This window comes from Paecilomyces variotii (assembly GCF_004022145.1).
Source record: "Paecilomyces variotii strain CBS 101075 chromosome Unknown C8Q69scaffold_3, whole genome shotgun sequence".
NCBI classification, from domain to species: Eukaryota; Fungi; Ascomycota; class Eurotiomycetes; order Eurotiales; family Thermoascaceae; genus Paecilomyces; species Paecilomyces variotii.
The window spans coordinates 1629727-1640969 of NW_021167142.1; the positions used below are offsets into that span (position 1 = coordinate 1629727).

At 46.7% G+C, this 11243-nt stretch overlaps 6 protein-coding genes across 6 annotated transcripts; 3 read left to right on the plus strand and 3 right to left on the minus strand.

Annotated features, from left to right (window-relative positions):
* Positions 1-16: 16 nt before the first annotated feature.
* Positions 17-2504, minus strand: C8Q69DRAFT_443445 (quinate repressor protein; the record flags this gene model as incomplete). The annotated part of the gene is made up of 2 exons (XM_028628912.1): positions 17-238; positions 306-2504. The coding sequence occupies 2 exons, from the start codon at positions 2502-2504 to the stop codon at positions 17-19; spliced, it is 2421 nt and encodes an 806-aa protein (XP_028486687.1).
* Positions 2505-2693: 189 nt separating this feature from the next.
* On the plus strand, positions 2694-4919 carry C8Q69DRAFT_213804 (hypothetical protein). The gene is made up of 3 exons (XM_028626219.1): positions 2694-4594; positions 4650-4741; positions 4791-4919. Exons 1-3 carry the CDS (start codon positions 2777-2779, stop codon positions 4891-4893), a joined length of 2013 nt encoding a protein of 670 aa, XP_028486688.1. The 5' UTR covers positions 2694-2776; the 3' UTR covers positions 4894-4919.
* Positions 4816-6390, minus strand: C8Q69DRAFT_213984 (xylose isomerase-like protein). Its single transcript, XM_028626221.1, has one exon. It carries the CDS (start codon positions 5965-5967, stop codon positions 4945-4947), a length of 1023 nt encoding a protein of 340 aa, XP_028486689.1. The 5' UTR covers positions 5968-6390; the 3' UTR covers positions 4816-4944.
* A 1-nt stretch (position 6391) lies between these two features.
* On the plus strand, positions 6392-7773 carry C8Q69DRAFT_213806 (putative quinate dehydrogenase). Its single transcript, XM_028626220.1, has one exon. The coding sequence runs from the start codon at positions 6647-6649 to the stop codon at positions 7688-7690; it is 1044 nt and encodes a 347-aa protein (XP_028486690.1). The 5' UTR covers positions 6392-6646; the 3' UTR covers positions 7691-7773.
* An 11-nt stretch (positions 7774-7784) lies between these two features.
* C8Q69DRAFT_415750 (quinate permease-like protein) lies at positions 7785-9846 on the minus strand. The gene is made up of 2 exons (XM_028628349.1): positions 9199-9846; positions 7785-9128 (listed from the first exon to the last, which is right to left on the minus strand). Exons 1-2 carry the CDS (start codon positions 9733-9735, stop codon positions 8049-8051), a joined length of 1617 nt encoding a protein of 538 aa, XP_028486691.1. The 5' UTR covers positions 9736-9846; the 3' UTR covers positions 7785-8048.
* Positions 9847-10354: 508 nt separating this feature from the next.
* Positions 10355-11235, plus strand: C8Q69DRAFT_462205 (catabolic 3-dehydroquinase 2). The gene has a single exon (XM_028630295.1). It carries the CDS (start codon positions 10633-10635, stop codon positions 11086-11088), a length of 456 nt encoding a protein of 151 aa, XP_028486692.1. The 5' UTR covers positions 10355-10632; the 3' UTR covers positions 11089-11235.
* The last annotated feature ends 8 nt before the right edge of the window (positions 11236-11243 follow it).

Sequence of the window (11243 nt, forward strand, 5' to 3'; positions counted from 1 at the left end):
TGTCTGAAATGCGGCCTCATCCCGAGTTGTGTCGATCATAAGACCCGCGCGTAGCCTGATACTGCTCTCTAACGGCGCGTTTCATAACATGAACAGGAGCCGGTCGACCAGTCAGGATCTCAAACTGAGCAATTCCCTGCTCGACAAGGACATCTAATCCATCAACAACGATCCATCCGCGTGATGACCTTTGTATCATTTGTTTCATGAGGGGGGTAACTAGAGGTTCATATGCAAGCTATATTGAAGAAGAGTTAGTTTGAGTAGAGGATGAGAATGAATGCTGTCGGTGTGTTATTCCGTACCTCGATAAAGACGCCACCGGTTTTGCTCCCCAGCCATTGCTCGGGGATATCGAATGCTGGAGGTTCCTGCCCTCCAATCTCGTGCGCGGGTCTGCAAGACATGATAATAGTTGGTTGAGACATGTTTGAGGGCCAGGGAGCGTTCAATGACTCTAGCACAACTATATGCAGTGGAGTACTTGCGCGAGAGGTGGCCCATTGGCGGAAACGCTCCGCAAGATGTCGTGCGTTACTTGAAGTTCGATTGAAAATGCATATTTTTCTGACACCAGCCTGGTAACAGGCATATATTGCGGCTCGTGCTATTCCCCCAGCTCCGAGAATCAGTACACTGGTTTCACTAGTGATAACATTCGCCGGCGACAGATTCCTCTCCATGCAGATCCGTACTCCCATGTGGTCCGTATTATATCCTTTCAAGAACGTTTTCAGTGTCCCGTCTCGGTCGTGTTGTCGGTCCACCACGACTGTGTTGACAGCACCAATATCCCGCACATCAGGTGTCATCTCATCGAGAATGGATAAGAACTGCACTTTGTAAGGCAGTGCAATAGCAAGACCGCCTATCTCGTCATTTTGCAGAAGACGGTTAATGTCCTGAAATTGGTTGCTTTCGGCGGTATAACACGAGTGTGGCATCCCGCAAGCACGGTATGCCGCATTGTGCATAGTTGGTGACAAGCTGTATGAGAGACTCTGGCCAAATATTGCGAATCTCTTTTTTCGTAGGGTGAAGCTAGAGTATAGAGCATGCTGTGCTTGTTTCAAGGTGACTCCATCTCGTTCCATTGAGGACAAGACAACCGGCGATAAGGTAGGACTGAAACAAACGGATGTAATGCCAATTAGTCCAACGTTGTAGCCCATCACCGGGATCTCACATGGCTGGATAATCCGCATCATGAAATTGATACAGTCAAGGTTTTCCAGAGGCGAGGTCGGAATTCGCGTTATCCTGACGGCATCGCAGCCTAGGGAATTTGCTTTATCGTATATTATCTGCCATCGCAAAGAATCCTTTTCGGTAGGCCACCGATCAGATAATTGTGTGGTCCCAATGATTTTGGTATGGCACTTAGCCACAGAGAGGACATCAACCAAAGTATAGTCGGTGTCCAGGGAGACAGTTATCATGTCTGGGAGTTGGCGGAGTGCAAGCTGCAAGATATCCGCGTGGCGTGCCTGCTCCAGTCCATTTTGGACATGGATATCTAAGATAATTGGAACTCTGGTGTGTCGTCTCAGAACAGCAATCTGTCTCGATAGAGATGATAAACATTTTTGTTCTGCGAAACTGGGATCAAAGATTAGATTGATTGAATCGGCACCAGAATCCAACTCCGTAAGATCGACGTCTGATCTGTCTAACCAGGCTGCCGGAACTTGTAGGGCATATGTATAACTGCGGGATAGGGCATTCGCAGAGCGTACGAGACATGGTCGTTGATTAAACACACCACGAATAAAACGGACAAAGTCTTGTTCGGTCTGTTTTAATTTCAGAGGTCCTATCGCGTTCGGAGTGAATTGCTGCGTCATGTTGAAATAATCGAAATTAGAATATTGTCCGCATAGCCTATTGCTTATCTCGTATGCATGCTCGGCCTTCCCTCTGTCATGACCTAATGAATCCAAGAGGTCCCCCTTGTCACGCATGACATGAATAACGGGGTTCGTTTTGGATAGTTCATGCAACAATTGGCATTGTCTGCGATCGGCCATCATAAAAAAGCCTGCGAGGACGCAGCCTTCCTTTTTAGTTCTCAAAACTTCGACTGTTATCTCATACTCCACAATGCGATATGCTTTCGGTCCATGAGAAGCAATGTAAGCTCCACGGGAGAGTTTCGTCTTTCGTTCAAAAATCGCATCAAAATCCACAAACTCTCGGCGCAGTGCTACCGATGCAATAAATCCGAGAGTTCTTTTTCCAGCTCCCCAAAACCCAACCAGAACGAGGCTTTCGTCTCCCTTATATTGGTGACGAAGAGGCCGTGGCTGATGATTGCATAGTTGATGGCCGTCCACATCAGACTTCAGATTTGATATAACATAATTGTCGTCAGTTCCCGTTATGTCACCTGTCACTCTTAGCTTATTGCTAGGGTATTTCGCTTGGGGCTCTCCAGCTTCAGACGCTTCAGTTGTACCCCAGAAGGCGCGTTTCCGAGAGCCAGGGAGCCCAGTATGATGTTCCATGCCCGACTATGTCCCCTCCAATTTCTTCTCCATGTCAACTGAGCGAGAGATTTGAGAATTCGAGACAGAAATGCCGAACCGTACATCTGAGGAAGATGGATGTAGATATAGCCGGTCACGGGGTCTCCTCCGCATTTTCCCCCGCATTTTCCCCAGAATCAATCGGATAGTTATTCCCCGCGTTAGTAATCCTCGGCTGTAGATATGTCTGCAGATAGAGTAGAAAGCGTAATATTGAAATTGAAACACCTGAAGCATGTTGAAAACAGTCAATGTCGGAATCAGAATCAGCCTCAAAGCGCCAGCGGATCGGCCAGGCCTGTGACCATTGTCGGAAACGGAAATCAAAATGTGACGGAAAACAACCCACCTGCTCGGTCTGCAGCCTCTTCAAACGGAATTGTGCCTACCGCAATGCGAAGAAACGGGGATTACCATCAGGATATGTCAGAGGCCTCGAGGCTTTATTAGGACTGTGCAAGCAACATATACCGAACTGCGAATATGTCATTCAGGCCTTGATTCGAAGCAGTCATGGCGGTGCCAAATTCCATGATGCGGAATTCTTGGATTACGCAGCAGATATATGGCGCAAGTCACAAACTGCACGAGAGCTGGAGCATATATTATCTATAAGAAATGATGAAACCACACAGCCAACCACTGTTGAGACAGCTGACCTTCCTCCTTTCGAAATGTTCCCTCGACCTGCAGATCAACCACGTACCCCTGATGCTCTTCAACAGAACAATGAGACCACTAGTGCTCAGTCTCATGGTTTTGAAAAGTATAAGGAGTTAGAAACACTGTCCCCAGTGATATTTCCGGAGAACACCCCAGACCTGGTGGATTTCTACTTTCGAACAACTCATTGCTGGTTCCCGATTGTGGAACGGCGCGATATACTCCGCATTATGTGTGAGGACAACACGACAAATAATCTTAGCATCGAAGATGAAGGGCACAGACTGTGTTTATGGGCCATTGTTGCTTATTCCACGGCCTTCAGAGAAGTGATTTCTGACTACTCCGGCAGTACCAACCCGGAACATATTCAAATTTATGTTCGATTTCGCCTGGCTTTACATCACGAAGCATATGGGGTTGGACATGTCCAGGCTATCCTCATAATTATTCTTTTATATCTTATCAGAGGCCACTTAAGTGCTGCATGGATGCTCATGGCTCAAGCGTCTGGGATTTTAAGGGCCGTCGAAGATGCAGATGCACAGAAGTCCGAAAGACATCGACATGTTTGGCATGGTTGCGCTTACATCGACAAGCTGCTGTCTATAGTTCTCAGAAAAGATGCGTTTCTTTCGCATGTCAGCAATATTCACCTTCAAGAACTGGACCAGAACGGAGTAGATGAATGGGAATTGTGGGCACCGCCGGTGGCTGAGAAAGAAAATGGAGTTCAACGACATGAAAGGAAACCATTAAGAGTTCTCAGTACCTTCAATTTGTTGACACAGCTCATGGGAAAGTTGCCCTCCATATATGAGGGTGCGCTTGAAGCGGACCACCTCGAGGAAAGGATCAAGGATCTTCAGATCTGGTACAGCACTCTCGGCAAACACCATCAGTTGCGTGAGAACAGCAACCCTCCGCTATTGACTCTCCATCTAAGCTATAACTTTGTTCTTCTGTCTTTCTTCAGGGAGAACTGTGAGATTAGACACCATTTGGTACCCCTGATGGAAGAGACACTGCATTCTACATATACCATGCTAGTCCAATACCTCAATCTCACAGAGATTTCTGGGGCCTCGGGCTTACTGATTTGCTTTGGTTTCCAGGCCCAAAGCTGTCTTCAAACCTGCGGCCATCTACTTCCAACTCAGGTCCACAGTCTACTGAGGCACAGATATACCTTGATTCTCGAAAGCTTGAACAGACATTACGATGGCAATCGAAACGAGTTTGTGCAACCTGGCACTTCGCAAGGCTACTATGCATCATCCACCGAACAGAATCCCGAGGTGAGGTCAGGGATAACGACCAGCGCTATAAATCATCCCAGGACCACAGGAAATTCCATCGTCTCACCAGGTAGTGCCGCAGCCAGCGTTCCGGGAAGTGATGATCATGTAAGAAACCCTCTTCATGTCCTTGCGAACTATTATTCTCACCTTCTGTCAAAAGGGATCGTCAGGAACTACAACTCTCGAGTCTACAAATGACTTCTATTTGGATAGTCTCTATGATGATATGCTGTCGATTTTCCCGACTGGAAGGTAGGAAAATGTCTGCCTTCTTGCAATTCTTTGGCTGATCACTGGGCAGATACGATGATGAAGCAGACCAATTTGCACAGAATCTTGGATTTCTCACCAACGACATCGACACTAATCCTTTCACCTTTCCGTTTACCCAACAAAAGCTATGATACCCGCATTAGACCTTTATAACTGCTAAAAATCCTACAATGTGACAAAAGTCAAAGCATTCCTCTTTTGGCCAGTCCCAGTTCCGTTTGAAGCTTATTCCAAGCGTTGATTCCTCTTTGTGCATGTTCAGAAGGCACAGTAGCCTGAGGATCCCACATCGTGCGCGAGAAGAGTTCCATTGATACCCAACCTCGATATCCGAGATCCTTCAATATCACTCGAGCCACGTGTATAACTGGGAGATAGCCACCTCTGTCCTGTTCATAGGGAAATAGCCGTGCATTCCGGCTCCAGGACATTCTGGAAGGTTGCCCTTTGACATAAAATGGGTGACCCTCGAGTAAAGGAGACCGCATTCTTTCCCCGTCGACTAGCTGCATCAGGAAAACCTTCTTTATGTCCATGGTTCTCCTCAGTCTCTCTAATGAGATTCTCAAGTCCTCATCTGCATTTGGAGTTTTTCCCGTTGGACTAGCTGGATCCGCCCAGACTCTCCCGACGATGTTGAAAGTATCCAGACAAGCACCGAAATTTGGGCGATCGACCCGTTGGACAACCTCCCACGCACGTTCCCATGTGTCAATGTATGTCCCCCAGGCCAAGCCCTCATACACAAATCGAATTGGAGGGTTTTCTCGTAAACCAAGTTCAGCGACTTCGGTCATATCTTGTACAATCAAATTCATATCACCAGAAACGTTTTCAGTCGCGAAGTTCGATGGAATTAGGATGAGGTCGGTTCCCAATAGTTTTGCGAGCTGCAGCCATATCTTCAGAGTCTCAATTTTCTCCTTGTGCTCTTCTCGGTTTGTTAGACCCTCATAAAACATGAATGGCTGCAAACTGATGATTTTAAGGTTGTTCGCGTCGCATAATCGCCTTGTTTCTTGGGCTGCCTCATAGAGGCTGCCAAGGGTTATAGCGCCATGGGCGCTGGCGACATATTCTAAGTCTTCGTAAAAGATTTCAACGCCTTTGAAACCAGCTCTAGCTGCTTGTGAGAGCTTTTCAGGAAGTTCATGGACGGCCGCGCGGCCTAAGGACATGGAGGATATCGCAGGTATGCACTCCATATCAGATATGCTTATCTGTAAATTTGAGGGTCAAATATAGGCAGTGCGCGAATAATAGAACACGAAATCCAATATACTCTTAAATCAATTGCCGGGATAATGTGGAATTATTACCTATATTATCACTTTTCTACTACTGTCTCGTTTCACTTGTCACCGCCTAAGGATCCCCCTTAGTCGGTATCGGTGGTATTTTTAACCGTTATCTACGTATACGCTCCACATAGTGTACTTATGGTTGAAATAGCCAACCCCATAGTGGCTATATTACCACTTATTATCTGCTCTGTATACCTTTGCTGCGCGGTCAGTAGAAATCTTACTGATTCCTATCTCTGAGCACTACTAGTGCTCCACGTGATAGGCTGATACAATAGCCGTGGTACCGAACATTGACCTTCGGGTTACAACTTTTTTTGCGTCCAGGACGCCCTTTTCGCATTTTTAATACTATCCTCGGATGGCCCTAAGCCGCGGGTGAATGGACCAAGATCGTAATCAATCCTATGAGTCCGATATTGGACCCACAGACCATGAAGGAATGTGTCTAGTTCTTCCTCGTTGAACTTGGCTTAAAGAAGCATAATAATTGAAACATCGCGGCTAAATACCTACTACATACTATGACTTCGTACTTCCACTAAGGGAGGTATTCTAATTGTTTTTTCCCCATACATCAATGATGCCTTCTGCCTATCAAGCACCATCAGACCTGGATACGGTCCTAAGAGACTCTTTTCGCTATGGATCCTCCTTGTTGGACCAAAGGCCCAAATTCCAAAAAGGCGACATCTATCTTCTTGGATATCCCCTAAGACATTCACTTGCACCGATCCTCCACAATAAACTATTTTATCTGAGAAATGTACCATGGACATATCATGCCCTCGAGTCCAAGGAAAAGCAAGATCTCCTGAATCTTCTATCTCAGCCGGTATGCGTTGGCGCAGCAGTGACCATGCCACACAAAGTCTCATTTATTCCACTAGTGGATGATATGACCGAGGAGGCCAAGGGCATCGGGGCAATTAATACCATCTTTATCCGTCTCGATAATTCCGGAAAACGCAAATATATCGGCACAAATACGGACACAATCGGGGTCAGAGAATCATTCCTGCGCAATTCTACACCAGAAGAACTGAATAGAGGGAAGAGGTCTCCTGGGTTGGTCATTGGGGCCGGTGGTGCTTGTCGAAGTGCCATCTATGCATTGCACCATTGGTTGCAAGTGGATGAAATCTACATAGCAAACCGACTGCGAAGGGAAGTAGAGGACATCATGTCGTCGTTCGCCAAAGTCGGCTCCTTTAAGGCGAAGCTTCGGTTTGTCGGTTCTCTCGCTGAAGCCGAAAGCCTCCCAGCGCCGTTCTTTGTTGTCGGCACCGTCCCTGATTTTCCACCGCAGACTGACGGCGAGAAAGTTGCTCGACAGTGCATGGAGGCTTTAATGACCAGGGCGGATGGGAACCAAGGCGTTGTCTTGGAAATGTGCTATCATCCAAGTATCCGAACGTCATTCACTGTCTTTGCGGAAAATGCAGGATGGAAGGTCATTCCGGGTACAGAGCCTATGATATGGCAAGGCATTACGCAACAGGTTTTGTGGACAGAAAATGGGAAACTACTGAATGAATTCGAGTACCAGAAGATAGAGAAGGTTATCGAGGTTGGACTAGCAGCTCACAATCCTGCGGGACGAGGTACAAGGTCATCTTTGTGAAGAGAGCCTGGGCTGGCGTTACAACCTGTGTTAAGATATGTCACATGTTGATAGATACGTGTCCATTTATGCGAGAAGCACGGTATAACCCTATATAGATTCACTGCATAGATCCAAGATAAAACTTACACACTAGTATCTACAAATTCTACGAGTACGTAGGTCCGGTAGACTATTTTCGGTCATTCAATCCACGGATACGTAGGCAGTATTTTCCTCTTTCCTATTGCGAGAAATGGTAAGTAGTTACGAGCCCATCTTCCGTGTCAAGCCAACCTTCCGTGTCTATATCGCTATAGTAGAAACTAAGTAAGAGCACTAACAATCCCATTTGAACGTAACTTTGTCGACTTCGCGATCAGACACAATCCATATGAACGGCTCCAGGCTTATTGTTCTCTTCTCCCTGGAACGCGGCCCTATATTGCATCTCCGAACCGCGTATTTCATCCATAACAGTTTCATGAGCCTTCCATGGTTTAAGCTCCTTCGAAAATAGCATATCGATCTGCTCAAGCGGCACACCTTTCGTTTCAGGAAGTAAGAAGTAAACGAAAGGGACAGACAACAGCTGCAGCCCCGCAAAGAAAAACCAGACTCCATATTTCATACTCGAGAACATTTGAGGTGTAAATCGCGCGACGATGAAGTTCCAGAACCAGTTGTTCGCGGCTGCAAAAGCCTGAGCGAACGTTCGAATATTCTGGTCGGACATCTCGCTGGTTATGACCCAGGGCGTGCCGCTCCACGATACTCCATAACAGACAGTGTAGATGTAAAAGAAAGCAATTGCAGCTTTTCCGCCTGCACTGCTTCCGCTGTTCGTAGATGTTGATCCTGTTGGGTTGACAGCAGCGAGATATCCTCCCACCACCCACAGGGATATCGACCCTCCTACCGCGCCACATAGAAGGAGACTGCGTCGGCCCAAGTAGTCAATCAGGAAGAAAATCCAGATGAATGTGACTACTGTCTTTACAACCCCGAATATACCGGTAGAAAATAAGCTTGCGTTCGTTCCAGAAACACCAATGCTCTTGAACGCAGTCGGGCTGTAATAATTAATAGCGTTGATGCCGGAGCCATTCTGCCAGAAGAAGAGGGCTCCGCTTAGGAATAAGCGCCATTGGATATTCTTATTCCTCAAAATACCTCGGAAAGGTGCCATGAAGCCCAGCCCGATTGAGTTCGCGACGTCATCGACAGCCTGGTCGATCTGAGCAATCTCTTCATGAAGGTAGGCATGATCTAGAGGTAGGTTGCGCAAGCGTGACAGTGTATTCACGCCCTTCTCTCTTTGACCGTTGAAGATAAGCCATCTCGGACTTTCATCACAGATTAGCATACCGGCCATCAACAAGCCACCGGGAATCAACTGGACGCCAAAAGGAATCATCCACTGGCTTTGGGAAGGGGCCATAGTTCTGTTGACAGCGTACTGGCAGCAAGTTAGCAAGATACTCTCGTTTCAAACAGAGATATCGCTCAATGTAGGGGAAATCACATACGTTGATCCAGAACCCGACAAGACCTCCGATCTGCCAACCGACCTCATAGAAACCGACCAATCGGCCACGAATTGCAGGGGGTGAAAGCTCTGAAATATAGATAGGTGTCAAGTTCGAAATGCCCCCAATACCGACTCCTGCCAACACACGTCCTCCGTAAAGAATTCCAAGACCATGCCTCCCAGCGGCCCCCAGCATGATGGCTGCTCCCACAAGAAAGATGGGCGTAAAGATAAGTAATCCTATTTTTCTGCCCAATAAGTGGCCAGCAGGGTATGCGAATAGAGCACCAAAGAATGCTCCAGCCTGATAACATGACACAATGTTTGCTGAAATTAGATCGACCTCGGAGGTAGACAGGCGATCGAATTGAAATTCATCTTTAAAGGATGCCAACGCCAAAGTACCCCCAATGAATGCGCTGTCATAGCCTATGAGAGCCGCACCAGAGGATACAATTGCTGCAAACAGATATGTCCTGAAATTGTAAATTTCTTTCGGCGTTGGCCGATCTTCTGTCTTTGGGAAGAGTCCCATCTTCGGACAATTTGAACGTCCTCGCGATGATTGTGAGGGATAGGCGCGAGGACAACCGTGAAAGGGGTCTCCGAAGACCTATATGCCTGTAGCCAGGTAGTAGATATTTTCTACCTCGGTTGTCAATATGCATAGAGACTTCAGGGCTCGTAGAGAAGAATCCGGGGTAGTTAGCGGAGAGATCCCGCGGGCAAGACTTCAACCGACAAACTACGGAACTTGACCGAGGGCACGATCCATTCTCAAGTATACGGTTAATAAGTGAACTAAAATAATAACTTGCAGTAATGTCGTTGGGACTACTGGCGTATAATTTCCGTGATTACAGGCCAAGGTCTTGTGAAAAGTACGGGGAAATGGTCTCTTGGGAGCGAACTGGGTCCATCTCAAAGAGTAGAATGCAGTTCTTTCTAAATGGTATCTTTTAACGTGTTCTCTATCATGCGAAGAGTCTGCTCAATGCTAGTTAAACAGTGGACTGAACTCATGCCAATTTTATACTGAGAGTTCATAGACAACAGGTTTCCTTTCATCCCCAAAGTCTGTATACTTACCTCTACAAAGTTACTAGATACGTATGTTCCTACAATAGGCACTATGGCACGATCAGTACATGTTGATGAGAAATACCTATTAGACAGTCGAATATCACAAGGGGGTCTGCCTGTTCGTAGACCCCGTACTCACGTATCCTCGGCAGAGCCTTATGCCGACTTTCAATCAGCAAACTAGATACAATATGGTAGGCAGGAACGATAACCTAGTGTTTGAGATCTAAGCTGCTACAAGACACTTAAAAAAGTATCTGAGGCCAAGATAGACATAGCACAACCGAAATATTGTCTTTCGCACACATACACACACAATCTTCCAAGTCCCAAAAAAGAACCTACCACCATGCCTTCAGTCCTTCTCCTCAATGGACCCAATCTAAACCTCCTCGGAACCCGAGAGCCAAAAATATATGGTACGACAACTCTGCAAGATGTCGAGAGGTTCGCAAGGGAATTCGGCGAACGCAATAATGTCCAAGTGGAAGCGTTTCAATCAAACCACGAAGGCCATATAATTGATCGAATTCATGCCGCTCGAAACAACTCTGATGCGATTATTATCAACCCGGGAGCGTTCACCCACACGAGCGTAGCGATTCGTGATGCACTGCTGGGCGTGGCTATTCCCTTCATTGAGGTCCATATCTCAAATATCCATGCTCGAGAGCAGTTTCGACACCATAGCTATTTTTCGGATCAAGCTGTTGCTTGTATAATCGGCCTGGGGGCTTTTGGATACGAGGTGGCGTTGAAATATGCGGTCAGGAATCTTGTTAATCGAAACCAGAGCGTTTTGTAAGAGAAGAGATATGAATGCAGCGTTTCTTGGTTGTTTTCTGTGATGTGCACTGTTTGGTGAGAGAGTCTATAGAAAAGCATGCGAAATGATTCTGTCGTCGTGCCTAATCGCTGTATCCCAGTCAAACTCCTGTGTGTAAGCTGGAATTTAATTTA

Excerpts from the sequence above, each read along its gene's own strand:
- C8Q69DRAFT_213984 (XM_028626221.1), bottom strand. The coding sequence starts at position 5,967 with ATGGAGTGCATACCTGCGATATCCTCCATGTCCTTAGGCCGCGCGGCC.
- C8Q69DRAFT_213806 (XM_028626220.1), top strand. The coding sequence starts at position 6,647 with ATGATGCCTTCTGCCTATCAAGCACCATCAGACCTGGATACGGTCCTA.
- C8Q69DRAFT_462205 (XM_028630295.1), top strand. The coding sequence starts at position 10,633 with ATGCCTTCAGTCCTTCTCCTCAATGGACCCAATCTAAACCTCCTCGGA.
- C8Q69DRAFT_415750 (XM_028628349.1), bottom strand. The coding sequence starts at position 9,735 with ATGGGACTCTTCCCAAAGACAGAAGATCGGCCAACGCCGAAAGAAATT. Across the intron at positions 9,129-9,198 it reads TTGTCGGGTTCTGGATCAAC|TACGCTGTCAACAGAACTAT; the intron begins GTATGTGATTTC and ends ACTTGCTGCCAG.
- C8Q69DRAFT_213804 (XM_028626219.1), top strand. The coding sequence starts at position 2,777 with ATGTCGGAATCAGAATCAGCCTCAAAGCGCCAGCGGATCGGCCAGGCC. Across the intron at positions 4,595-4,649 it reads TTCCGGGAAGTGATGATCAT|GGATCGTCAGGAACTACAAC; the intron begins GTAAGAAACCCT and ends TTCTGTCAAAAG. Across the intron at positions 4,742-4,790 it reads TCGATTTTCCCGACTGGAAG|ATACGATGATGAAGCAGACC; the intron begins GTAGGAAAATGT and ends ATCACTGGGCAG.